Source organism: Jaculus jaculus, chromosome 1 (genome assembly GCF_020740685.1).
Source record: "Jaculus jaculus isolate mJacJac1 chromosome 1, mJacJac1.mat.Y.cur, whole genome shotgun sequence".
In the NCBI taxonomy this organism is placed as follows: domain Eukaryota; kingdom Metazoa; phylum Chordata; class Mammalia; order Rodentia; family Dipodidae; genus Jaculus; species Jaculus jaculus.
In genome coordinates this window covers 103,375,004-103,400,408 of record NC_059102.1, presented here as the reverse complement: position 1 = coordinate 103,400,408, position 25,405 = coordinate 103,375,004, and the positions used below count along the sequence as shown (strand labels likewise).

Below are 25,405 nucleotides of genomic sequence, written 5' to 3'. Positions count from 1 at the left end.
GCCCTGGCCCAGGCCTGGAGAGAGGCGGTTTTGGCACCCATCCAGACCCCTGACGTCAATGACTCTCCAAATAATGGAATCAATATTGGGGAGGGGGGCAAGCATGAACCAGGCCCCAGCGATTAGAAACAGATCAGCACAAGCCGCAGCTGATTCGGATAGAGCTGCTCTGGAGCTTTTGGGTGGGAGGCCTGGAAGGAGGTGGACCTGGGCTGGGGGGCTCAGGAATGGGAAGGCAGAGCCAACCAGTGTCCAAAGCTGGAGGGTGCATAAGGGATAGAAGCTGGGCTGTCTAGGGCTGGAGCAATGGGATGGGTCCCTAGCCTTTTGCCTTCCTCTTTTGTGCCTGTAGGATTCCGAGGTTAGGTGAACTGAGGATGGTGAGTTCTTTCAGCAAGTGAGTCATAGTGGACAATGAGGATTCATCTGTTTGTACCCTAAACCCCCAGCCTGGGCCCCTAGGCCGTGTTAGGGGTTGCAGGTTATGCATGGGTAGGGTGAGAGTCGGGAGTGAGGCTAAATGAGATGACTTTTTGCTTGGAGTGGAAGGGCATTCATCCAAGTTAGCGAGATGGGCAACCCCCTGCAGACTGGGAGCCTGGCCTTCTGTCAGCTCACATTCTTTCTGCCTCCTAGAAAGCAGCAGGTGAGGATGGAGTGGGTCATGGGGGCCAAGGGGGGGTGTGGGAGGCTGGCCTGGCGGCAGCTGACAAAAAAACAGGAAGAAGGGCTGGGGGAGCGGCTATAATTATGGGGCATTTATTATTAATCAGATGAAATTGCTGGAAGCAGCTGGTGTAATGTGCGTAGCGATATTGCATGCTTCCCCCAACACGCGCACACACACATACATGCCACACACAGCCTGAGCCTGGCTTGCCTTGACCATTTTTTTCTTGTGAAGGTCAGATGGGTCTACACGTGTCTCTGTCTGCATATCAGTGCATATCTGTCTGTGTTTTCATTCTGCCAGTCCCCTCCTCTAAATCTATTGTCTCCTTGTCAAGCTACCTGTCATTCTTTGGCTTGATGTATGTCTGTTTTCTGTTCTATCTCCCGCCTTTGGACCTGTGTCTTGGTATGTCTGTATCTGTCACCACCAGGCAGTTTATTTCTAACACACTGTTTTAGTTTCTGGCCCTTTCTAGTCCATTGCCTTTAACCACTCAGCCACGACTACCTTGTAGATTCTGGCTCTTTCCTCCTCCTCCTCGTCCTCCTTTTTTTTCTAGGTAGGGTCTCTCTCTCTGGCCCAGGCTGACCTGAAATTCACTATGTAGTCACAGGGTGGCCTCAAACTCACAGTGACCCCCCCAACCTCTGCCTCCCAAATGCTGGGATTAAAGGCATGTGCTGCCACGTCTGGCAGTTTCTGGCTGTCTGGTTAGTGTTGTTTTGGTATCTCCGGGTAGGATTCGGTGAGAGTCCCTTTCTCCTGGCCATGCACTTAGACACTTAATCATGCCTTTGGCAGGTACATTCTGGGACCTGTTGTGGAGGCAGTTAAGCCCTGAGGATATCTTGGGGTCTTAAGGTGAGGAGCCTGCGGAGCAGGTGCATTCCATTGATGCATCAAGATATCCCCGAATTCAGTGTCAGTTTCTTTGCCAGCTGCCAGTTGTACAGCTTTGCGTAAAGCTGCTTTTCCTGCCTGATCCTTACTGTTACCATCTGCAAAATGGAAACAGGGTTGTTTAGATCATTCTGTACCAAAAAAAAAAAAAAAACAACAAAAGGAAGTTAATGACTTATGACTTACCATGATGTCTGTTGAATCAAGGAGTTGCACAGTCGCTAGCTGATGAGCTTATGGGGAAAAGTACCTGCCTAGTGTGTTCAGTTCCCAGCACTGCCAAAACAAACCACAAACAAACAAAACTAGCTGTTATTATCATTGGGAAAAAGCATTATACAAGTGGGTGAGGGCTCCAGAGGCAAACTGGTATGAAGAAAGGCTTTGGAGTTGAATACTGATCAAATCTAGGCTCTTAGACTGACCAGCTCTGTGGTCTTTGGCAAGTTACTTAACCTCTTTGAATTTCAGTTTGCTTATCTGTCAGATGGGAAGAATAATAGAATCTACTTCATAGAGAAGGGGTGAGGATTAAGTGATATGATGCATGTCAGGTGCTTAAATAGTTTGGGAACATGACACTTGTAAGCATAGAGGTGATAAGGAAGAGATTGTTAACATAGTGGGAATTGGCCGTAGGTCCAGGTGTGAGTGTGAGAATGCAAACTGTGCAGGCATTTTGGATTGTCTGTGGTGTGTATCTGGGAGTGGTACAAGTCACTATCTTCTGGCCTGTGTTTGTCCCTGTGGTTCAGAACAGAAGTCAACAAGAGATGCCAGAGGGACTCTGTACTATTCCTTTCCTCTTCCTGACATGTCTGCTTCCTGCCTCATTCTTCCTTCTCTCAGTAGATTTGTGAGGTGGAATGAGCTCTGAGTTGGACTAAGACCTGTGGCTCCTCCATAACCTCTGATCTGTGCCCTCTGCCCTTCTAGAACCTAGGCGTGTCACATCACCCTGCCCCCTTGGTTTTGGAAGTCCTGGGAAGAGTTTGGTCTGGAGGAGGAGAAGGAGGTTGATGTGCTTGGAGTGCTGCCACTGGTGAAGAGGTAGGTGCTGGGTGTGTGGGTCAGTCTCAGGGCATCAGGCAGGTGCACTGAGGCTGTAAGTCTTGGGACCATAAGTGAAGGGCCTGAGATCGTTCCCTTGCTCTTCTTGTCAGGAGGTTCTGGGCTCAGCCTGGTTTGAGGCGTGCATGCCCTTATGTTAGGCCCAGGGACAAGAAGAGAGTTAGCCATTATCACATAGGCAAGGGAAACACCAGGACAGGAAACAGTTCTACACCGAGGGGGTGCTGCATCCCAGATGTGGGAATATGTTTCTGTTTCAGTGTCTTCAGCTTTTCTCTCTGCCCCCAAAACATCTCTGGCTTGATTAGGGGAGCAGCTGGGCTTGGAGGAGGTGGGATGGCAGGTGGGGAGGCAGGAGGTCCAGAATCTTCTGAGGCCAGCACGGGGGCTAAGTCTGACTTTCCCTGCCTCTCATTCAGGCCAGGCAAGGCCCCTGGATTGGCAGCCCTGGAGTGGGGGTATCTGAGGAATCGAGGCACTGGAGCGGAACGGAAGGGCCTATTGTCCAAAACCCGCCAGAGGCCCACAAAGGCCGGCTGGGCTTTTCATCTCAGCTCCCAAACAGACTGGCCATTTTCCCGGCTTGGGGCGGTGTGGGAAGGCGCTAGCTCTTCACATCTAGGAGGGGGTGTTGTTCAGGATGGAGTGAGTACCATACCCCAGGTTAACACATGGCCTTCAAAGGAACTTAGAGAGCCAGGTGTGGTGGTGCACACCTTTAATCATAGCACTTGGGAGGCAGAGGTGAGTTCAAGACCACCCTGAGACTACATAGTGACTTCCAGGTCAGCCTGGGCTAGAGTGAGACCCTAACTCGAAAAAAAAAAAAAGGAATGTAGAACTCAGAAGAGGAGGAAGGAATGAGTAGAGAGAGTAAAGCTTTCTACCTCACCATCACCAAAGGACGCAGACACTTGGGATAAGGACATGTGCTAAAAGTTCACACTGGGATGGTGTGTAAATGGATTTACAGAATGACAGATGATTGAAGCCTATTTGGGAATCTACTGGTGTATTGGGAAGATGGGCTACTGAGCCATGGGAGCATAAGATCCCACTCACATTGGGAGCAGTGTAGGGAGCTGACAGAGAGGCTTCAGAAAAGAAGGGGTAGTGCTCAGGAGAGACTGAGCTCCCTGCAGCAAGAAGGACTGAGGCCAGACAGCAGGAAGGACTTCCTGCCAGTGAACAGTAGCTCAGATGCCCTGACCCTGTCCCTGGGGATCTCAGAGGATCGCAGAGAGCAGGGGAGCTGGAGACACCCCAGGGCTCAGGCTGAAGCAGCTTCTGTAGGGGCTGAGGAGGCCCAGGAGGGAGGGCTTGGCAGTTCCGTCCACCCTCCACCTCCAGCACCACTTTAAAAACAGCTTTTTAATTTAACAAAGTGGATGAAAAACTGTTTTTGGAAATAAAAGATATCTGCTGTCTCCCAGGCTAGCACTCAGCCCTTGCACAGAGCCTCTCTTTGGGTTTCTCCTGCTGCCGGGGCATGCTCCCCCCCCCCCCCCCCGTCTCTTTTTGTGTTTGTTTCTGCTCCACAGCCCCCACCTTCGCTTTGGCCTTCCATCACCTCTCTTCTTCTCAACCTCCATGGGAGTCTCACTCTGTCTCTCATCTCACTTCTCTGCATCTCCTCGTCTCTCCTCTCCCAGTCTCTCTTTTCCGGGCGTCTCTCTTCCCCAATTTGTCTCTGTCTCCCTGCCTGTCTCAATCTCTGTCTCCCTTCACCCCCTCCCTCTCCCCCAACCCCAGCTCTAAATGGGTCTATTTAAAACGCCCGACGCTGCCAAGTCAGAAAAGCGTCTCCTGATAAAGCGCATTAGGCGGAGGGAGGGAGGAGGAGGGAGGAGGGAGCGGCGGGCGGACAGATTGATCCAAGTCCGTAACCCCATTAATCAGGCAGCGTGGATCCCCCTCCCTCCCCCAGCCTCAGCCCCTTCTGAGCTAAAAGCCCCTTAAATATTTATCACCCCTCCCCCACGGGGGCCGGGGAGGGGTGTGTGGCCCTTGGTGTGAGCAACCCCAGTTGCCTGGTGCCCTGTTCCTGGGTGTGTGCACATGTGTGCATGTGTACATACATGGGTGTGTTTTTCTGACTGGCCCAGGGCCACGCTGCTGGCTCGCCCCCACCATCTGGGTAGTCAGGGCCCTTGGGCAGCTCCCTGGGACCCCAGGAGACTGGCCCTTCCTGGCCTTTCTGCGTGGGGCTTGGGCGAGCAGAACCAGAAGGGAGAGGGTGTCAGCTGAGTGTCCTCATCTCTCCCCACGAACAGAAAGTACCTGGAGGACTGGGCGGCATTTGCATTATCAATCCATAGAGCAAGACAGGGAATGGGGCTCAGTTTCTAGATTCCACCATATTCCTAGTGCCAAGAAGTAAGTTGGGGGAAGAGTCCCAGGCCCATTTTCCTGAAGTGCAGAAGTAACCAGAAAGGCTGGCTGAAGTCACCGTTTCTCCCAAGGGCAGAATTATGACTGGGAGTGGATTGGAGGCCTTCCATACCCGCCCCCCCAAAATGCGGCAAGGTGACCTGGGCTTGAGGATGTCCCCATCACTCCTAACAGTAGGAAGGTGGCACAGAGCTGGGACTGGGTCACACATCTCATCGCTTGCGGATACCGGGGGCGCAGAGGTCAGCCCCGAGCCCGCAGTGGTGCGCCCGCCTGGTTTGGCCCGAGGCAGCTCCACCTTGGGTGCAGGGAAGGGGGGGCCCACCTCCGGGTGTGCGGAGGGACCTGGCCGGAGCCCGAGGGTCCCTTCCCCTCCCCTCCCCTCCCCCTGCATCAAGTGCCACATCTCCTCCTGACTCAGACAATTAGATTCAAAGGATGACCTCACTGCATGCCGTCCCTCACTCGCTCCCTCCGCTCGCTGCTCGCTCCTCGCTCTCCCGGCGCGCTTCCTCCCCCTCCCGGCCCGCTCGCCGCCCGGCTCGCTCGCAGGCTCGCGGTTCGGCCCGCGGCGCTCCCCGCCCGGCCCCTCGCCCGCCCGGGCTCTCGGGGTGGCCCTCCCCCGCTCCTGCCCGGGGGCTGCCGAGCCCCGGGGACCCGATGCCCGCAGGCGGCCGGGCGGACCCACGGAGCGCCGGAGGCACGGACCGGGCGCCTGCGCGGGGAGCGGGGACCCAGGTCAGTGGCCGCACGGCCGCAGGGCCGGAGAACTTGTCACCCCGCCGCCGCGGCGGCTGAGACGCCCCCGCCCGCGCCAGCCCGCCAGCCCGCCTCGGCGCTTCCCGCTCCTTTCTCGGCCCCCGCCCCCCGCGGCTGCTCGGCGCTCCCCCTGCCAAGCTGTCTCTCTTCTCTTCTCCTTCTCTCCCCCCAGCCCCCCTGCCTCTGCAGCCGGTGGGAGGGACTGGGACTTCCTGAGGTCCCAGGGATGGGGCCGGGGCCCATTGGCTGCAGTCGGACCAGGCCTCTGAGAGGGGAGGGGGCTCTGGCTGTGTCCATCGGCCTGGGGGGAGGGGGCTACTGAGAGAGAGGCCCAGGGTGTGGGGGTGACACATCTAGACAGGGGGATGAGCTCCTGATATCTTTCTTTTCTCACATCCTGTGGGCCTCTTGCCTAGTTTCATTTGATCCCCGAAGCCTGGCTTTATTTGTCCACACCTCCCAGCTAACTTTAGTCCCCACTGCCTGTTTTCATTTGGCCCTGCTGACTACCTTCTTTTGGACATTGTCACCTGGTTTCCTTACGCCCTGATGCCTGGTTTCTTTTGTCCTGGTGCCTGTTTTTCTCCAAGTCCTGATCACCTGGCTATTAAGGAATTGCCTCTGTCTGGCTGATTTCCTCAGGTTCAGCTGCTTGGTGTTCGCTGTCTTGCCTGGCTCCCAGGGAACCCTAAGGGGCTCCTCTTGGGATGGAGGCATCAAGGCCACAGCTACAACTGGAGTGACAAGTGCTAAGGATGTCAACAGCACTGCTGATTGTTCCAGGGCTGGGGACTGGCCAGCACAGCCTGGATTCCATTCTGCCTGGACAGCGACTCAGGACTCAGCATAGGCTTCTGTGATGGTGGGATAGAACTATGGGGTCTAAGGATGCTTTAGGACTCTAGTCCTTTAGAGGTTAGGGGAGCACCATTTTGCCTTCTGCTGGGCATCTGTCCCACCTCTTTTTGGACCTGACAGTGACAACAGAACTATTATGGGGTTGTCCAGATCAAGGTTTCATGGTCATCCCTTCTCCTACCCCTTCTGCTTGGAGGCTTGATAGCAGGATACCATGGAGACAGTCACAGGCAGAGAAGTTTCAAAGCAGCCTAGGGTTACACAGCAGATAGTTGGGCTGACAGTTACTGCTTCTCACCCTGGAGAAGGAGAGGGAGAGGCACTTACAGCCTGTCGTAGGCTGGCGGTCTGGGGCTTTTCTGTTTGTTTCCACCATCTCTCTTACCACAGGGCTTCCTTACCCCTCTTGTCTTTCTTTCTGGATCGCCTGCCACCCCATGGTGTTGAAAGCAGGGTTTGGGGAGGAGGGAGCTGCCTGGGGAATAATCGTCTATTTCTTCACCTCTTAGAGGCCAGGAAAGTCTCCCCTTTCCTTTTGCTTCCTGACTTAGGCCACTTGGCTTTATCCCCTATTCCCAAGCACAGCCAGCCAATCCAGGGTCCCAACATGCTGTGTCTGTTCTGAGTGTCCATGGGTGTGGGGGGGGGGGGCTTAGGATGACTGCAAGGCTCTGTGTTTCTGGAGGTGTATGTAGGATGGCGTCTGTGTGGAAGGTTTGACTGCTCTGAGTGTGATGGTATCCATATGTGAGACTGTGACTGTTTTGTGTGAGGGAGTATGTGTGACTTGTGTGTGTACACACACACTAGCATGTGTGAGGCTGTGGTGGTGGTGCCCACGTGGGAGGCCATGATGTGGGCATACTGAATGCCAGTGTGTGAGAGGCTGCTGAGTATGTCTGTAGAGGACTCGCTGTGTGTATGTGGAGGTGGGGGCTTTGGGGAGCTCTGCCGGATGGTGGTAGGAGCTCAAGCCTGTGCTCCATCTTGGGATGAGGTAAATATTGGGTTCCATGTGACCCCAAATTGCTGGTGTGTGTGAGCATGAGTGTGCATGTACTCATGCCTGTGTTTACCATCAGGAACAGATTGTGAGGAGCAAGGAGAGGGGGAGGAAGGATGCCTTGCTCTTGCCTAGCAGACCAGAGGTAGTGCTGCGGAAGCACAGCATAGCACAACACAGATGCCTGCCACTGGCCAGAGAAAGCAGAGCGGGGCTCCACAAAGGCAGAGAAACCTCTCTCTCCACCCCACTTTGGCTGTACTGGGAAGACCATCATCAGTTCTTTGCAAATGCTTCTGTCCCACCCCTTGGGTTGCGTGTGTGTGAGTGTGTGTGTGTGTACACATTCATATACAAACTGACATGGATGAACCACTTTAAGTTTTTTTTTCCTTTTTTTTTTTCACTGTAAGTTTTCAAAGATGTATCTGTATCAGCAGGGCTGAGGAAAACAGGTATTTGAACTAGACACCAAGTCCAGAGAGCCATTCTGTCCATCCTCTGTCACTATGGAGGACACTGCCTTTGCAGCCTCCTTCCTGCCCCTTACACTTTCCTTTTAACTTTATTTGAGAGAAAGAGACAAAGAGGCAGATAGAATGGACCCTGCAGAGCCTCTAGCCACTGCAAAGGAACACGAGACACACGCACCACCTTGTGTACCTGGTGTACCTGGGTCATAGGGAATTGAGCCTGGGATCCTTTGGCCTTGCAGGCAAACACCTTAACTGCTAAGCCATCTCTCCAGCCCCTTCTTATACTTTCTGTGGGCCCTTACCTCCTATTCCTGCTGAGGGGAGTCTCATTCACCATTATGGCCTTACCCATCCCCCACCTTCCATGGAGTTTTTCTAGCTCTCTAACCTGCAGCAAGAGGAACAGCACACTTCTCCCCTCACCTTTACCCTGATGGTATGTAGGCCTTTCTTGAATGGAGAGGTCCTCCTGATTCTTCAGGAAACCAGAAGAGAAGCTGTACTGAGCTTGGGAGATAAGGAGTTTGGCACCTGTGCCTCAGATTTTATAAAGCTCTCCAGAGCCCATGTGGCCCAAGAGAGGCTAAGAACTTACTGCCCTTCCTGCTCTACATTCAAGAGGCAGGCAGGGGGTTGGAGCAGTTGACTTCTGAGGGAGAAAGCCCAGGCTGTCTGCATCTAGAAGACCGCTTGAGCACAGCTTGCAGGGCTCCAAGTAGGCCTCCACATGTGGGCACAGGCTGCTGGGACTTCCATCTTCCCAGGACATCTCCCCAGCTGCCCAGCTGGGCCCATTATGGGAGGGCCCCAGTTCCCCCCACAACACGCCTGCACACACGTGCAGCAGGGCATGCACATGCTGAACTCAGGGTCCCTATGGTGCAAGAGGCTGGGGGTGGGGGTTTGAGCACTTAGAGTCCAAGCTGCTGCCAAAATCCATCGGAATCTTGTCCCCCCCCCCCGCCCCCATCTCCGGCTGTGGAGGTCACAACAGCAGGTGCGGATACCCCCCCAACTTGCTCACATTGGGCTGCCTCCTTTTCCACAACCTCAGCCAGCGGCTGGAGCTGGGGACTGCTCCCCCTACCTCCCTTCTGGCCCCCCTCCCATTGGAGCTCAGCTTATCCTGCCCCCTTCTAAGCAGGAGGAGGTCACATGTGCTGGTGTGGGGTCCTTTCCCTAGAGCACTGAGGCTTGCTCCTTCATGTGAGGGATATGGTAGACCAAGAGAAGAAAAATATTGAATCCTGACCTCAGCACAGCTTTTGGGACCTGTGCTACTTGAGGTGGTGGCAAGAGCTGAGATTCAGAGAGGAGGAGGGAAAAGGAAGCGACCAGAGGGAGACACACCACCATAGAGTGTGTGTTTGGGGGGGACTGCAGCCCAATAGCTGATCCCTGACCTGGGTCCACCCAGTCCATGGAGGGAGGATCTTGTGGGCTGGCTTCCAGGGACCAGGCCTCCTTCCTTGATCTGGTATTCCCCTCACCCAGCCTCTGAACCATTCAGGCCTCTGCCCCGCCCCCTGCCCCTACCTCCCACTCTGTCCAGGATTCCTAGGCCTAGTGGGATCTGGGGGCCTCCTGGCCTCTACCACTCCTCCTCCTCTTGGAGCTTCCCATCTGCCCTGTCTCTCCCAAGATCCTCATTCCGCCAAGCCCATTTCTCCCTGTCTACTCTTTGTCCCCATATCTGGCCCTGATCTGTTTGTTTTCTTTCTGCATCTCCAAGTATATGTGTGTGTCTTCCACACAACCCAGTTCCTCCACAGGTCAGAGGCCTGCTGAGTTCTCCAGGTATTAGAATCAGTGTCCTGTGTGTTTGCCTCATTTCCAGACGTGAGCCCTCTAGGGCTGCTTGGGGAAAAGGGAAGGAAATGAAGCCCCGGGGCAAAGGACACTCTTCTCACCCTGTGGAGTCTAGTTGTCAAAGGAAACTGGAGGCTGTGAAGAGTCACTTCTGCCCTGCACAGGCACTCAGATGCATGTTCCTGACCCCATCTCCTTCTTCACATTGGTGAGAAATCCTGACTAGTGACCTCTGCATCTCAAGGTTTGCTACCTTGTAGATGGTCTGGACCTTCCCTTGAGGTCACTGGACAAGGCCTCTGTTGCAGTCCGGTTCGCATTGCTGTTAGAAATCACCCAACCAAGAGCAGCTTCTGGGAAAAAGAGATTTATTTTGGCTTACAGGCTTGAGGGGAAGCTCCACGATGGCAGGGGAAAACGATGACATGAGCAGAGGGTGGATATCACCCCCTGGCCGACATAAGGTGGACCACAGCAACAGGAGGGTGTGCCAAACAGTGGCATGGGGAAACTGGCTATAAAGCCCATAAGCCCGCCCCCAACAATACACTCCCTCCAGGAGGCATTAATTCCCAAATCTCCATCAGCTGGGAAGCTAGCATTCAGAACACCTAAGTTTATGGGGACACCTGAATCAAACCACCACAGCCTCCCTGCTCAGTTATTGTCAAGGCCTATCTAAGCCTGCTTGATTCACACTGCAGCCTCTATTTCAAGCATAGAACTACCGCACATCAACAGTTGCACATGGTTGTGGCTGAGACCCAGTTAATGGTCTCATAACCACCCCCGCCCCTGTCCAGCCTAGTTGCAACAGGGATTCCCCAAACTGCTAGCTATGATTCTGCAGGCATAAATGGAGTCCTTCCAATATCACTGTTATAGAGCCGCCTCTAGATTCTTCTTTCAGCTAGGCAGCAGGTGAGGTGAGGGCACAGGTCAGCTGGGAATTTTTGCTGAATTCTAGATCCTAAATAGGCTTCAGAACAGGATCATTGAGATCCCTTATGTGGAGCCTGTCACCATGTCAGGCAACATTACTAATGGTGACTGTCAGTCTCCATGGGTGCCAGCATTACAGTGAATGGGTGTCATTCTGTGTGTCACTAAGTCTGTCAACACCCCTGTGTCATTGTGATGATATCACTAGTGTTACTGTGTCACTGCATCTTTGAGGTTACTATCACTGATCATGTCCATCTCAACAGGTGTCATTTCATTGTTGGTATCATTGTATGTGGCTGTTATTCAGTGCACCATTATTCTGATGGCTGTCAACATCCCTGTAGGTTGTTGTGAGCAGTGCAATTGTATCATTTCCTACTTAAAATTTTTTAAAATTGTATTTATTTATTTATTTACTTATTTGCAAGCAGAGAGGTAGAGAGGAGATAGAACATGGGCACGTCAGGGCCTCCAGCCACTGCAAAGGAACTCCAGTTGCATGTGCCCCCTTGTGCATCTGGCTTACGTGGGTCCTGGGGAATCGAGCCTGGGCCCTTTGGCTTTGCAGGCAAGTACCTTAACAGCTGAGCCATCTCTCCAGCTCCCATTTGTACCATTTTCATTGAGTATGTTATCACTATGTAAAATAGTGTCTTTATGTCATAGATTGTGGCACTAAACTGTGGCCTCAGGATTTCTCTTATAAGTCACTTGTATGTGTAATGACACTTTCCAGTTCTGTGTTGGGAGAAATGCTACTAGAACCCTTGTGCTACAGGGCACTGGGCTGCTTTCTTGCTTGGGTAGGTATTCTGTGCTCTCATTCTGTTTTGTTTTATGTTTTGGTTTTCAAGGTGGGGTCTCATTCTATCCCAGGCTGACCTGGAATTCACTATATAGTCTCAGGCGGGCTCTCCTCATTCTGAAGCTGACCTCTTCAAAGAGCCCACAGGGAGCCTGAGCTCATTTGCATAACCATTATCTGGGGTTCTACAGGCATTTATCATCCAGATCTATCTCAGAGTCACGGGGTATGGACTTAGAAAATTCCTGGGAAAGATGCTGTTTGCCCTGGGAGCCTGAGGTGAACCAGGGCCGGGCAGTGATGTATTCTGTATGCCTCTGTCCTCAGCCTTCCCACTTGGGCAATGGGCCCAGATGAGACTCTGAGGAGAGTACGTAGAAAACCTGGCTTGGGGTTTTCTGGACAGCAGAGGCAGAGGGCTAAGGAAGGCTTCAGTCTATCCTTGTCCCTGGAGAGCAGGCTCTCAGATCCTCAGTGAGAATCCCTTCACCCCTAGGAGGCCTGCTTTTCTATCAGTCCTTGTTGCTGCACCGTCCGCCCTCTAGCTAGAGGAGCTGGGCAGGCTCTTTGGGATGGACTAGGGTAGGTGCATAGACCCACCCTGTACTATGTCCTTCCGTCTGTTCCGGAATGTCTGCTGTTCCCCGTATGCCCTGCCAGCCTCCTAACATTCCTTCTTCCATTCTGTCTTTGCTCCTTGTCCCTCTAAGGCTCCAGTCAGAGCTCTGCCTCTCCCTGCCTATTTCCCCCTCCCAGGGGCTCTCCCTCTTCTGGGTGCCTGGACCCTGCAGCGTCTGTCTTGGTATCCCACCCCCACTCTCTGCAGCACTAGCTTGCTCTCAGCAGCGCCCGTCTCCTGTGGCTGCAGCCCCGTTGGCCCAAGGCCCGGCCCTTACAGTAACTCATCGGGCTGATGGAGGCGACTTTGATGAAGAAGCCACCCTCCCCCTGCAGGGGCCTGAGCATCAGCGCGTGTGCGTGCATGCGTGCGTGTGTGTGTGTGTCTGTGTGTGTGTGCGCGCACGTGTGAGCGTGTACATATACATATGCGGGCGTGCATGTGTATGCGTGTGTGTTTGTGTGCATGATGAGGCTGGGGCTGTGTGCTTGTGTGTGTCCCTGGCCTGGCTGACTCCCCCTTCACCCTGACTACTAGGACCTGAAAAGCGCAGGGAGCTGAGGCCCTGCTTTCCTTCTCTCTAGCACAACCTCCGTCCACTCTGCCTCCTTACCTGCTTGCTCATGCCCCAGTTCCTGCTCCCATGTGGTGGGCAGTGGGCCTGGCACTGAGGCAGAGGAGCTTTCTGGCTGTGAGGAGAAAGGCTCAGACAGATGGTGGCAATAGAAGGGGAGAGTCTGAGGGCTACCTGCCAGGCTGAGATGAGGAACCAGGTAGGCTTCCAGCTTGTCCTTTTTTTCTCCTCCAGAACCGCTTCTGAATACATGTTGGCTGTGTCTTTGATCATTGTCTTCACTTCTTAGGCCCGAAGAATAGCTATAGATGGGGTGTGACCGAGGGTCAGAAGGAGCCAGGCCGAAAGGTAGCCAAGGCTCCTGGAGCCGCTGAGGTGGAAATGGGGCTGCAGCCACTAAAGGCGAGAGAAGAGCCGTGTCAGAGAGCAGCAGTCTGAGCACCTGTAGCTGTGGCCTTGAGGACAGTCAGGGTCAGAGGAGGGGACTTCATTTGGCAGGGTGGAGGGCAAAGGGCAGCTCTTTCCCCTGGAGGGGCCCAGGAAATCAGATTCCCCTTCCCCCCTCCCCAAATGCCACAAGCTGATGCTCACCCTCTCCCGCTGTGTAGCATTGTCTGCAGCGTCTCTAGCTGGGTCTCTGGCACTTTTTTTGGGTGTATCTGGCAGTATATCAGTTTCTGTCTCTGGCAGTATTTCTAATGTCTCTGGCTGTGTCCCTGACAGTGTCTCTGGCAGGGTGTTGGGCTGTGTCTGATGGTGTTTCTGGCAGTGTTTTTAGTGGTGTGGATACTTCCTGACTGAGCATCCGGCTGTGGCTCTGGCTCTTTTTCTAGCTGTTTATCTGGGTGTATGCCTGTTTGTGTCTATCAGATTCTCTGGTATTTCTCTGCTTGTGTGTCAGACAGTTTCCTTGGCACTGTTTCTGACGGTGTCTCTAGGCTGGTTGTGTTGCTGATGGCTTCTTTGCCTGTGCGCTCAGCTCTTCTACTTGAGTCTGGTTGAGGACTGTACAGTTTCCTGGCAGCTCCTCTGGCTGTGTTGGCTATTCTCTGACCATTCCTCTGGCTGGCTATTCAGTTTCATCCATCTTTGTCTGATGGTCCCTCTAACAAATCTCTAGTACTCCCAATGTGTATAGAGCTGATTCTTCCGGGCTCTCTAGTTGTTGGGGGTAGCAACCCTGCTTAAGTATCTCATTGTGTTCTTCATGGTCTTTGCTTCTGTATGGTTGACAGTCCCTCAGTCTCCATCCTCATAGATGGGAAAGGGGGGCTGTCATATTTGGGGCCTATTGTTTGGAAAACAGTTATTTCCTTGCCCTCAAGTATGAATGTGCACTGGAGTGGGAGGAGTTAAACCCTTTGCAGGAGGCACCGCACCATCCTTCCTGGCTTCCTGGCTTCTGGGGACATGCCCTGAGTGTACTTGTATGAGTGCATGGAGACACTGATGAACATCTGCTGTGCCGGGGATCCCACGCTATTGCACACATGTGCATAGGGTAAAGGATGGTCACAGTCACGTCTGCCTACAGCCTGCAGGTCATATATGTCTCGGCATAGCTATGAAAGCAGCCCAACACATTTGTAGACAACAGTGTCATATCGTGATCTTGAAAGTTTGGATGCTTCTGGTAGGGCTCTTGTGAAGGACTTAGATAAGAAAATTATTCATATTCTCTTGATATTTGGTGTACAATAAAACAAAGGCCACACATGGCCTGGCTCATGTTGCACTGTCTTGGTTCCCTGCTGTTCTGAGTTTCCCAGATCCTGGGGGCAGTTTGGGTGGGGCCATGTTAGACTGGGGGGGTTTCACTCCTGAGCATCCAGGTTTCAGGCTTTCTCCCAGGAACACAGCAGGGGGCCTTGCGTTCAAGGTAATCTGGAGAAGCACAGACCTCCAATTATGTTAAAACCTTACCCTTTCAGTTTGTGATGTTTATAGCTAATTAGCCAGCCTCACCAGTAGAGTGATATAATTTTTTAATTTTGAAAAATGGCCCTGGCATTACCAATGTTCTATAACTCATCTGTGGTTGACTTCATTCTGCAGTCAACAGTCGTATTGAACAAACCACTGTGGTTGTCTTCTACCATCTTAGCAAACCTTTGCCTATAGATGCCAGTAAGATTGGTTTCTGTTGCCTGAAAGAAGACCCTGAGCCCCATTAAAGAGCATTTGGGGTGAGGTGCTCTGGTTGTGGGGCTAAGGTTTCTCAGTCTTGCCTAAGAATAGGGCAGCTGCCAGGAGGTTCCTGCCTGGGCTCTCCTGTTGCTGCCCTCTCCCCAACCTATTTCTCCCAACAGATGGCTGCTCCCGTCCCATGGGCCTGCTGTGCTGTGCTTGCCGCTGCCGCCGCTGTTGTCTACACCCAGAAACACAGTCCACAGGGTGAGTGGTTGGAGGAGCTGCCTGCCAGTCCCCTCCCAGAACTGTGCACGAATCCTGATTGGCATAGTTATACACCAGTACCTCCCAAGTCTCGATGGCATTGTCACACATGCACACTCTAAGGGACTTGTAGTGATGTGACAGGGATAAGCAGACTCACTGGTGTCTCTTAGGCACAGCTCTTCACAGTTATACTTGGATGGTCACATGCTGGTCATGTCTCTGGCTTGGAATGATCTGTCCCTGTTCCCACTTGGGAAAGTACAGGGTACAGGTAGGTGGGATTCGGAGCTAGGGACAGAGTCCCTATATGACATTTGGGTAAAAGGAGGGTCTCTCTTTCAGATTTGTAGAGTATAGAGGGCATTTATGAGATAGTGAGAAAGACTGTTGTCAGTTTTATCCTAGAAGGAAGAACGAGATAGAGATAGTGAGACAGGCAGAGAGAGGCAGGATAAGGCTGGTGCACAAAGGTTGGGGCCCAGTCGGTTGGAGTGGCCGGAGGGGGAGAGACTGCTCAGGGGCTGGTCATTGGCAACCTTCCTTCCCTCCTCTCAGCCGCTTTTCTAGAGAGGGCTGAGTCCTTCCCACAGTTGTAAGTCGAGAAGCTGCACCTCTCCTGGGAACAAGCACCCTTTTAACTTGACCATCAGCCCCTCAGCCACGTCAAACAAAGTCTGAACTTGGAAATTGGAAATCCTCCAGTGAAGCTCCCCAAGTTCTCCCATTGATTGGGTACTAATCCCACCTGCTTGGTTGATGTGAAAAAGCAAGGTGTGAGGGTTGGTTTTTCCAGAGCGCAGGTATGGAACCAACCATGATGGCTGAGTTCTACCATCCTTAATTCTGAATTCCAGGGTCAAGGCTTCTGTGGCCTCTTCTTTAGGAGGCCAACAACACAGGCCCAGCAAGAGCCTGGCCAGCTCCAATGCTGCTGGCTGGCCCTGCCAGAGGTTTCTGCCATTGTGTGCAGAGGTCTCTACCCGTGTGTAAAGTCAGGACTGAACATGGCCAGGCCCTGGCATAAAGCCACATCTCTTGAGTGTGTGAAACTATTTTCTTGTATAGGTGAGAGCAAATCCCTGTTTGAGTGGGTTTCTCCATGTGGCTATACTCTTTAAGGCTGTTCACTGCTTGGGTGCTGCCCTTTGTGGGGCTGTGTCATTGTGTTTGTGACTGTACCCCATGACTGACAGTATTTCTGTTTTTCTTTTCTTTTGGGGTGGGGTTCCAAGGTAGAGTCTCACTCTATCCCAGGCTGACCTGGAACATTCTCTGTAGTTCCAGGCTGGCCTCAAACTCACAGTAATTCTTCTACCTCAGCCTCCCAAGTGCTGGTATTAGAGGCACGCGCCACCATGCCTGACTGTTTTTCTTTGTGTGTTTTTGTTCTTGGTAAGACTGGCCTGCTGTGTGTGCGACCCTGTCCCCATATGTAAGTGTGCCCTTCTTGTGCATGTCGGTGCTCTTGTATCAGGTGTTACCATCCCTGAAGTGGAATAATGTCCCTGTGTGACTGAACCCATGTGTGACTGTAACCTTGTGATGACTGTCCTCTACGTGCTGCTTCTTCATGGGTAACCGTCCTCATCCTGTGTGTGGCAATACAGAATCGCTTAGGACACCCGGGGGGACTGTTTCCGGCATGTGGTCCCCATGTGAGCCTGTGCATGCAGGTGTGAGGGAGCCATCAGCTCCGTCCCTCTGTGTTCTCCATGTCCATGACCTCATCCTGTCTCTGTCTCTCATCCTGGCTTCTAACAACCTTTTCACAGCTGATTCCTTTGGAGCATTTGTCACCGCGTCAGGGCCAAGAGCCCCATCCTCCCCCTACTGCTTGATTTAATTTCTGAAATGGACAGCACATCAGTAGGGGCACCCATGGGGCGGTGGAAGAGCTGTCCGGAGACAAAGGATTAAGCTGTTGCCATCTCTGGAATCATTGCATTGCATGGCTGTGTATTTTGCCATTGTTGTGTTATTGTAGCAGTTGTGACACTGAGATTGTCATGTCAGGAAAGCCTGGCACAAAGAGGCTGGAATGTCTCTCCTCTCCCTCTGTGTGATGGCCTGCCGTTGTCTTCGTCATTATGTGGCTGTCCCACCCTTCATCACTGTGGTCGGGTTGTGTTTTCAAAGCACACGAGGGATGGTTGGAAAGTGTTAGTTCACCATGGTTGTATCTGTTGTGTTATTGGGGTGCTGCTTCCTCATCGTGTGGTTCTACCTGCTTCCCATCCCCAGCACTGAAGTGTTCTTCTGAGTCCCTGGGAGTTCTGAGCTGCTTTTGGTCAATGCTGATATGTTGCCTTTGGGACCCTGATGGCCACGCCCCCCTCCCCAACGGTCAGTTTTCAGCCTCCTCCTCAGGCAGCTGGATGCAGAGCTGGATGCTGGGGGGGGGGGATGTAGAGAGAGGGGCTTGGCATGTTTCCTGGAAGCTCCAGGTTTTTGGAAGGGAGGCTGGAAGGGGGCTCAGTGGCCGGAGCAATTGGATGGGGGGGGTGCTCAATGGCCTGAGTCTTGGACACTGGGCCTCTGGTCAGGGGGAGGCCCCTATTCAGTCTCTGGTCCAGCCTCACAGCTGTGGCCTCCAAGGCCCTCAGCCACCGCCCTTCCGCCCGTTCATCCTCTGTTCCACTGGTCCCAAGCCCCACAGACAAGTGGTCAGGGCTGGCTGGGTTTCCGGCTTCCCGTTCCTCTGACAGGGATGGAGAGGCTCAAAGAGGGGCAAGGCAGAGATAGACAGCAAGGGACACAGACTGGGAGACAGAGACCCTGGCTGGGAGGATCACATAGGCAGCAAATGGGGACAGACATTCCAGCCCAGAGAAAATCAGTCCTGGGGAGGGGGCTAGGTTGAGGGGGAGGGGTAGCAGAGGGACCCTGGGGGATCCCTGCCCCCTGCAGTCCTGGTGGTGTTAACAAGTCTAATTAAGAGGCCACTGGCCCAACTTAATTGGCTCGTTAACAGGAATTACCTCTGAAAATCCCCCAACTCAGCGGGGTGGCTCTCTGGAGGGAAGATGTGAGGGAGTGTTAACGAGGGATCCCGCAGCCCCCCTTGCTGCCCCTTCCCCCTCCCTTCTCCCCTTCCCTCCCACCCTCACTCCACAGATCTGGCTGGGATGAGGGAAGCCTCAGTCCTTCCAGGCTCAGGGCAGGAGGAGAAACATGGGGTGAATAGGGGTGTCCCAAGATTGTCACAATCCACTGTGCTGCATGTCTGCCCTTCCGCTGCCTGCAGACCTGCCTTGGACTGTATCCTGCTTGAGGCCTCCCCCACCCGGCGTTGCTTTGTGACAGGTGCTCCCTTGTACCCTGCCACCTCCAGTCTCCTGGGCTCATCCATCACGCCTGGCTGCTGGGCCAGGGCTGGGGTTAGCCTTTGGATCTTACAGGCCTCTCCTGGGGGCAGGAGAGGAGAGGAGAGGAATGGTCAGAACCCTGTCTCAGGCCCAGCGCCACCCCCTCAACTACTTCTGCCTTTCAAAGTTGACAGTTGCCAGGAGTTCCCCAGGGCTTATTTCAAGACTGGTTTATTCTTCCTTCTGCTGTTGCCCAAGCTGTGGGGAGGCAGGACTTGTGGGTGGTGGGTGGAGTCGGGGAGGAGATAGGCAAAAAGAAAGACAGGAGGGCTGGAGAGATGGCTTAGTAAAGATACTTGCTTGGGAAGCCTAAGGACCTAGGTTCAATTCCCCAGATGTACAAGGTGGCACATGTGTCTGGAGCTGTTTGCGGTGGGTAGAGGCCCTGGAATGACCACCGTTTTCTCTCTTATCTGTCTCTTCTGCTCTCTCCCGCTCTCTCAAATAAATAAATAAAATAGGGGACGGAGACAGGTCAGAAAGACAAGGATTGAGGGAGCAAAAGACAGTGAGAGGTAGAGAAAGGAGTCCAGGAGGGCCCCCCTCAGTACTATCTTGCCTACATAACAGATGTCAGTGACTGGGGCTCAGCCTATTGATGGCAAGAGGTTAGGGTCATAGGGGTCAGGAAACGCTGTGAAGAACCTGGGGATTGAAGGAGAACTGAGTTTTTAACCAAGAACAGACTCTTAAAAGAATTACACCAATCATTCTCTCTTTCACTTCCCCCACCCCTGTACATGCATACACTTATCAAAATAAAGACGCATATTTGCACAGCTACAGAGAATTTTGCACACACCCTGTCTCCCAAGAGACACTCACCTGGTCAGATGAGTCTCTCAGGTCACTCTGATGTACCTTCACTGCCTTGCCTATGCACACATGCTCACTGTGTGTGTGTGTGTGGAGGGGTTTGCTAGGCAGGGCTGTGACCTGTGAATTTTGTTCTGTGTTCTCCCTGCCCCCAGAGACACCCCATGTGCAGTTTGAGCGCCTGGGCTCAGATGTGACGTTGCCTTGCGGAATAGCAAACTGGGATGCAGCTGTGACGTGGCGAGTGAATGGGACAGATCTAGCCCCTGACCTGCTCAACGGCTCCCAGCTGGTGCTCCATGGCTTGGAATTGGGCCACAGTGGTCTCTATGCCTGTTTCCACCGTGACTCCTGGCACCTGCACCACCAAGTCTTGCTACATGTGGGCTGTAAGTGTTGACCCTGACCCTGATGATCCTTTATCTGACTCCCTACCTCCCTTAATACCCGGAACTCTAGCCTAGATCAAATGTCTTTCCTGTTAAGAGGCAAGGAGAGGGAAGGGAGGGCTGCAGCCTGACCTCTGGCTTCAGATCCCATCCGAATCTGCTCTTTTGACCTCTCAGTCTCATCTTGCTAGTGAGTCCAGACCCCTGGTCATGCAGCCTAGGTAACCCACCTCCTTGGAGGTCTTTGAGATCCTGAAGTTCCGTCAGCCTCCTGTGGCACAGAGGGCAGTGAAGGGCTGGCAAGGCTTGGTCCATCTGAAGCCTGCATGGAAAGGGATTCTAAGGTCACAGCTTTGAGCTGGAGTGGCCTCACTGCGTCTGCTCCCATAGGGGCTGGCCGAAGGCCCTAAAGGAGATGGGATACAAGGTTATTATTGTAAGTAGGAACAGTCTGGGAGGCCCCAGAGAAGGAGGAAGGCTTCCTGGAGTAGCAGATACTTGGAGACTCAGGATTTAGAAGATATATGGAAACATTTCTAGCAGAGAGCTGAGTGTGATTCTAGGCTGAAGGAGCTGAGGGAAAGAACAGAGTGCAGGTTTCAAGCTCAGAAACTAGAGTGACATGATATAAATCAGATGTTGACAGCATCCCTCTCAGTGCAGTGAAGAAAGGCAGGTTGAATGGGACAGAGCCAGAGCAGGAAGGAGGCACTGTAGCAGGATGCAGGAGACATGGTGAGGATGTGGAACCAAAGCACGGAGTTGGGGAAGCAGGGTTTTGGGGCCTCCAGGAATTGGCAATAGGTGAGGAATGCTGGAGAGTTGAGAGTAGAAGTCAAGAGGGCTGGAAGTGTGATCATGACAACAGGAAGGCAAAGAATGCATTCTGGATGGACAGTGGGTGGGTTTGGGTTTCCCTAGAATACAGATCTCAAGATGAGAATTTTCATGCAAGCAGCTTGACAGGTACTGGAAACCTCTTCAGAGAATAAGAAAGTGACAGAAATAGGAAGGTAAGTTAGCTAATAAAAAGTAAATTGGGCTGGAGAGATGGCTTAGCAGTTAAAGCACTTGCCTGCAAAGCCAAAGGACCCAGGTTTAATTTCCCAGGACCCACGTAAGCCAGATGCACAAGGGGGCGTATGCATCTGGAGTTGTTTGCAGTGGCTGGAGGCCCTGACACACTCATTCTCTGTCTCTGTCTCTCTCTCTGCCTATTTCTGTCTCTCTCTCAAATAAATAAACAAATAAAAATAATTTTTTTAAAAAACGTAAATTAAGCTGGGTGTGTTGGGACATGTCTTTAATCCCACTTGGGAGGCAGAGGTAGGAGAATCACTGTGAGTTCAAGGCCAGCCTAGGATTACAGAGTGAGTGCTAGATCAGCCTTGGCTAGAGTGAGACCCTGTCTTAAAAATAAATAAATAACCCAGCACCCAGGAAGCAGAGAGAGGAGGATCTCCATGAATTCAAGGCCACATTGAGACTACATAGTGAATTCCAGGTCAGCCTGGGCTAGAGTGAAACCCTACCTCGAAAACCAAAAATAAATAAATAAATAAAAATAAAAAATAAAAAGTAAGTTAATTCCAGATGTAGAAGCACACACCTTTAATCCCAGTACTCAGGAGGCAGAGGTAGGAGGATCACCTTGAGTTCAAGGTCACCCTGAGACTACATAGTGAATTCCAGGTCAGCCTGGGCTAGAGTGAAACCCTACTATTTAAAAAAAAGTAAGTTATTAGTGAGCATAGTAGCATATAACTGTAATCCCAATACTCAGGAAGTTGGGGCAGGAAAAATATAAGTTTGAGACCAGCCTGGTCTACATAGTTAAAGGCCTTGTCTCCAAAAAAAAAAAAAAAAAATCAAGGTGTTTGCTGTCTCTTGACAATAAGAGCCACTGATAAGTGAACTCTGGGTATAGAATACAAAAGGCACACCCTAGAGTTGTCTTCCTGAGGGGTAAGGGAGCTAGGATGTTTATACACTCCTGGGGGAGGGTGTTTGGCCTAGCACTTTTGGCCGGGTGCCTCAGCAAGCAAAGCAGGTCTTAGTGACCAGAGAGAGGCTTTCGAGCAAACACCTGCAGAAGTTGGTAGCGAGAAATGGTATGAGCCAGCGATCTGAAGCTCCAGAGATGCCTGCTATAGACATAGCATGCTGGGTGAGGTCCTTGAGAGACAATGTGGAATTGTTGCACAGCAGCCAGTAAATCAAAGAGTATAGAACTCAGAGACAGATCTGTGTTGGAGATGGGAATTTTAGGGGTTGTCAGCTTGAAGGCCATGGGAGGGGGTGAGTTGGGCAAAGGAGAGGTTGTGGGACAAGAAGAGGACACAGAATTGCAACCCGAAGACTGTTAGTATGTAAGGAGCTGATGGAGAAACACGAACAAAAATTGAGAAGAAAAAGCCAGTAGGAAGGTAGAGGGGAACATCAGATGAATGTGATTTGGAAAAGGGGGTTAGAGAAAGCAGAATGGTGAGTTCAGCAGCTGAAGAGCAGGTGGCCAGGCACCCAGCACGCAGCCAGAGGCACTCAGCAACAGAACACATGCCATGAGAACCTCACCCACAGCCAGAAGATAGTCCGTTATTCCCTGAAAGCCACCTAGGAAATGCCCAAGAGATCTGGGCAACCAGACCCATGTGGGTAACCATGTGAAATGTTAGGCTGAAGAGCTGTTCAAGGTCTCCTACAAAAATCCCCTCTGGCAGGGCCAAGTAAAGTGTGAAAATAGGTTCTGGTGGGGACATACCTTTTACTAGTGGAAAAGTCTTTTCAAAATGTGTTTAAGCCGGGCATGGTGGCACACACCTTCATCCAGCACTTGGGTGGCCAAGGTAGGAGGATCACTGTGAGTTCCAGACCAACCTGAGATTACATAGTGAATCCCAGGTCAGCCTGGGCTAGAGTGAGACCCTACCTTGAAAAACCAAGAAAAAAAAATTAAACTGAAGAGATGCCATTCAAATCAAATGTGACCCCTGACCCCTGTTGGATTTATGTAGAAGTGCAGTACCAGCCTAACTGGATCCTCCCTGTCCTACTGTGGGGTCCGTGGAACACTCAGATTAGCTGCAGGCTGCAGGCCATTAGGCTTGGGCTGGGGCAGGTGCTGTTTTCTGAGTGTTGTAGAAGGATGCGTTCACCTCAGTACCAGTCACTGGCACCCCTGTCTTCTCAGTTTGTTATCCAAAGTCCTCAGGATGGATCAGCTGGTGTTTGGTGGTCCTGGACCCCTATTCCTAGTGCTGTGACCTTCTTTGAGAGGTCCATGGAGGGGAACAGTCTATCACCTGGTCACAGCTGCAGCAGCCCTGTTGTGACCAAGGCCCACACCATGTAGACACAGTGCTCACTGCTCCCTAGACCTTGCCCCTCAGGGGAGGGCTGGCCATGAATTGCCTTTAGCATTCGAAACAGCTACTTATCTCTCATTGTCTTATTTCCTTCTAAAGACCTGGTCAGAGGAACAGGGTATATTAATCATGGTTGTCTCAGGCACTTTATATTAGAACAAGAGACTGGGTTTGGCAACACTCAATATCAAATTATCCTTCTTGCCAGCTCTCAGAGAACAGGACACAGTTACCTTTGATTTGTGGGTCACCCAGACCAAAAATTACTATTTATACTAAACATGTAAGATTTTTATGTCCATTTCAAAGGGAACTTGACCATAATGACATTCTGCTGGAAGACGTCTTAAAGCTACCCTGCTTTCTCCTGACCCACCTTCCTGCTAGCAGGTGGGTCCTCACACAGCAACAAGGACTCGTCCTACTGATGCTGTTAGGATCACAGTGTCCCTTCTAGTAGTTCCCTTTTGTTTACCGGACACTGCCAAGCATTCTGATTTTAAGGTAAAACAAACCAGAGATTAAAATAATTTTTAAATGGACAGTTTCTTGTCCGGCTTTTTTTTTTCTTCTTTAAACGTGGTCAAGATAGAAACCCCCAGTTCAGCACTACTGCCCACAGCTGTTTGGGGAGGAAAGAGTACCCAACAGAAGACTATGGTTCAAGATGTCTGGGGGGAAGTGAGTGGGAGGCAGGAGTGGGCATTTGAGAGTCCTCAACTTGGGATGCCTTGAGGAATGCCACAGGCCATGAGCTTTCAGTGCCAGGCAGCAGGAGTTCGGGTGTGGCGTGGGCAGGGCTGAGCGGAAGGGTCACTTTGTCCCGCCCTGGCCTGATCTGGCCTGGCCCAGGGTGTGGGCAGCCTGCTTCTCCTCCTCCTCCTCCTCTTTAGGCCGGAGGCAGGCCTCATGCGTGCCGGGGGCTCCGGCCCAGTCAGGCTGGCTAGATGAGAGGAAAAACATGCGGTTTGGTGGGCTGGACATGGAAAAACAAGCCAATTAGGAGGAAAACAAACAAACGTTGGGCCAGCAAGGGCACATGCACACGCACACGGCCCGCATGGGACTCAGGGACACCCTGTCACAGCTGACACAGTCACTTAGGCATCTCAGGAACCCCCACAAGGGGAAATTCAGGATGTCTGGACATCCACGAGCATGCCTGGGTGCCCAGCATGGACTATTACGATACGCGTGTGTACGAGCTTTTGCTCCTGCACTCCTTACACGTCCTCCTACCATCCATGCCAAGCTCATGCGTGTGCATGCTGGGGATTCGGGCCATCTTCCCACACCCATGGTTTTCAGTTCCATCACATATCTAGGGTCTCATGTATGGTGGAGCTTTCGGTGTATTGCAGGTACAGTGGCAAATTGACACTCCACAGAAGTCAGCCAAACAGCCTCACACACAGACACTCTCCAATCGGATAGCCTCACCCTGAGGCACACACAACAGTCATGTAGTCAGTCCCACAGAGCCTCCAATCTTAGTTATACCACTGAGTCTCACACACAAAGCCTCTCAGAGTTAAGACAGTGTCTTAAAAACAGCTTTCCCCCAGCTCATAGCACACTCACAACAGGCCTCCCGATCCCACACTGTCCCGCAATCTCACACTTGGTCTCTCACAGCACCCCCATCTCCGCCCACCCGGCCTCTCAGCTGGGCTCCAGCTGCTGCAAGTCACTCCTTTTCTTCCTTTTCTTTGTTTTTCTTTCCTCCTTTTCCCTCTGAGGAACCTGGTCCCTGTCAGGAAACCCAAGCCCTTCCCTGCTCAGGGCCCAAGGCCAGGCAGGAGTAGCCAGATGACATGTGAAGCCCCTACTTGGCCCCCAGCCCCTTGTGACCTGCCCAGTCAGAGGGGGAAACTGGTTTGAGGAGGAGGCTTAAGGGGTGGGGGCTGGTCTGAGGGGGAGGGCAGGAGGAAATGGAAAAGGTAGAGACTGGTCGGACTGGCTGGAGGAGGGGGGCTGTGGGTCCAGTGCCATGGCCTGCTTTGCCCTCCACAGTCCTGGACAGACAGCAGGGAGCTGACTTTGCAGCTTCACACCCCCCCCACACACACACCCAGCGCCCTCCTGTTTAGAAGCTGGGGGGGCAAAAGGGAGGGGTGGCAGCAGGCGTGGGGAGTAGAGGCTTCTTAGCCGACCTCGGAATGTCCTTTCCTCCTAGAGCTGCTGCCAATT

The 25,405-nt window shown here is 52.5% G+C and overlaps 1 protein-coding gene across 3 annotated transcripts in view; it reads left to right on the top strand.

Moving 5' to 3' along the window:
- Positions 1–25,405, top strand: part of Cntfr (ciliary neurotrophic factor receptor) — a 40,564-nt gene that overhangs the window by 6,528 nt on the left and 8,631 nt on the right. For 2 of the 3 annotated variants that reach the window (XM_045158959.1, XM_045158954.1), the window contains exons 2-4: positions 2,510–2,623; positions 15,193–15,277; positions 19,617–19,850. In XM_045158959.1, the coding sequence (XP_045014894.1) occupies positions 15,193–15,277; positions 19,617–19,850 (319 nt within the window). In that variant the 5' untranslated portion in view covers positions 2,510–2,623. The remainder of the gene's footprint in view (positions 1–2,509; positions 2,624–15,192; positions 15,278–19,616; positions 19,851–25,405) is intronic. The other variant, XM_045158967.1, reaches the window with a different exon arrangement.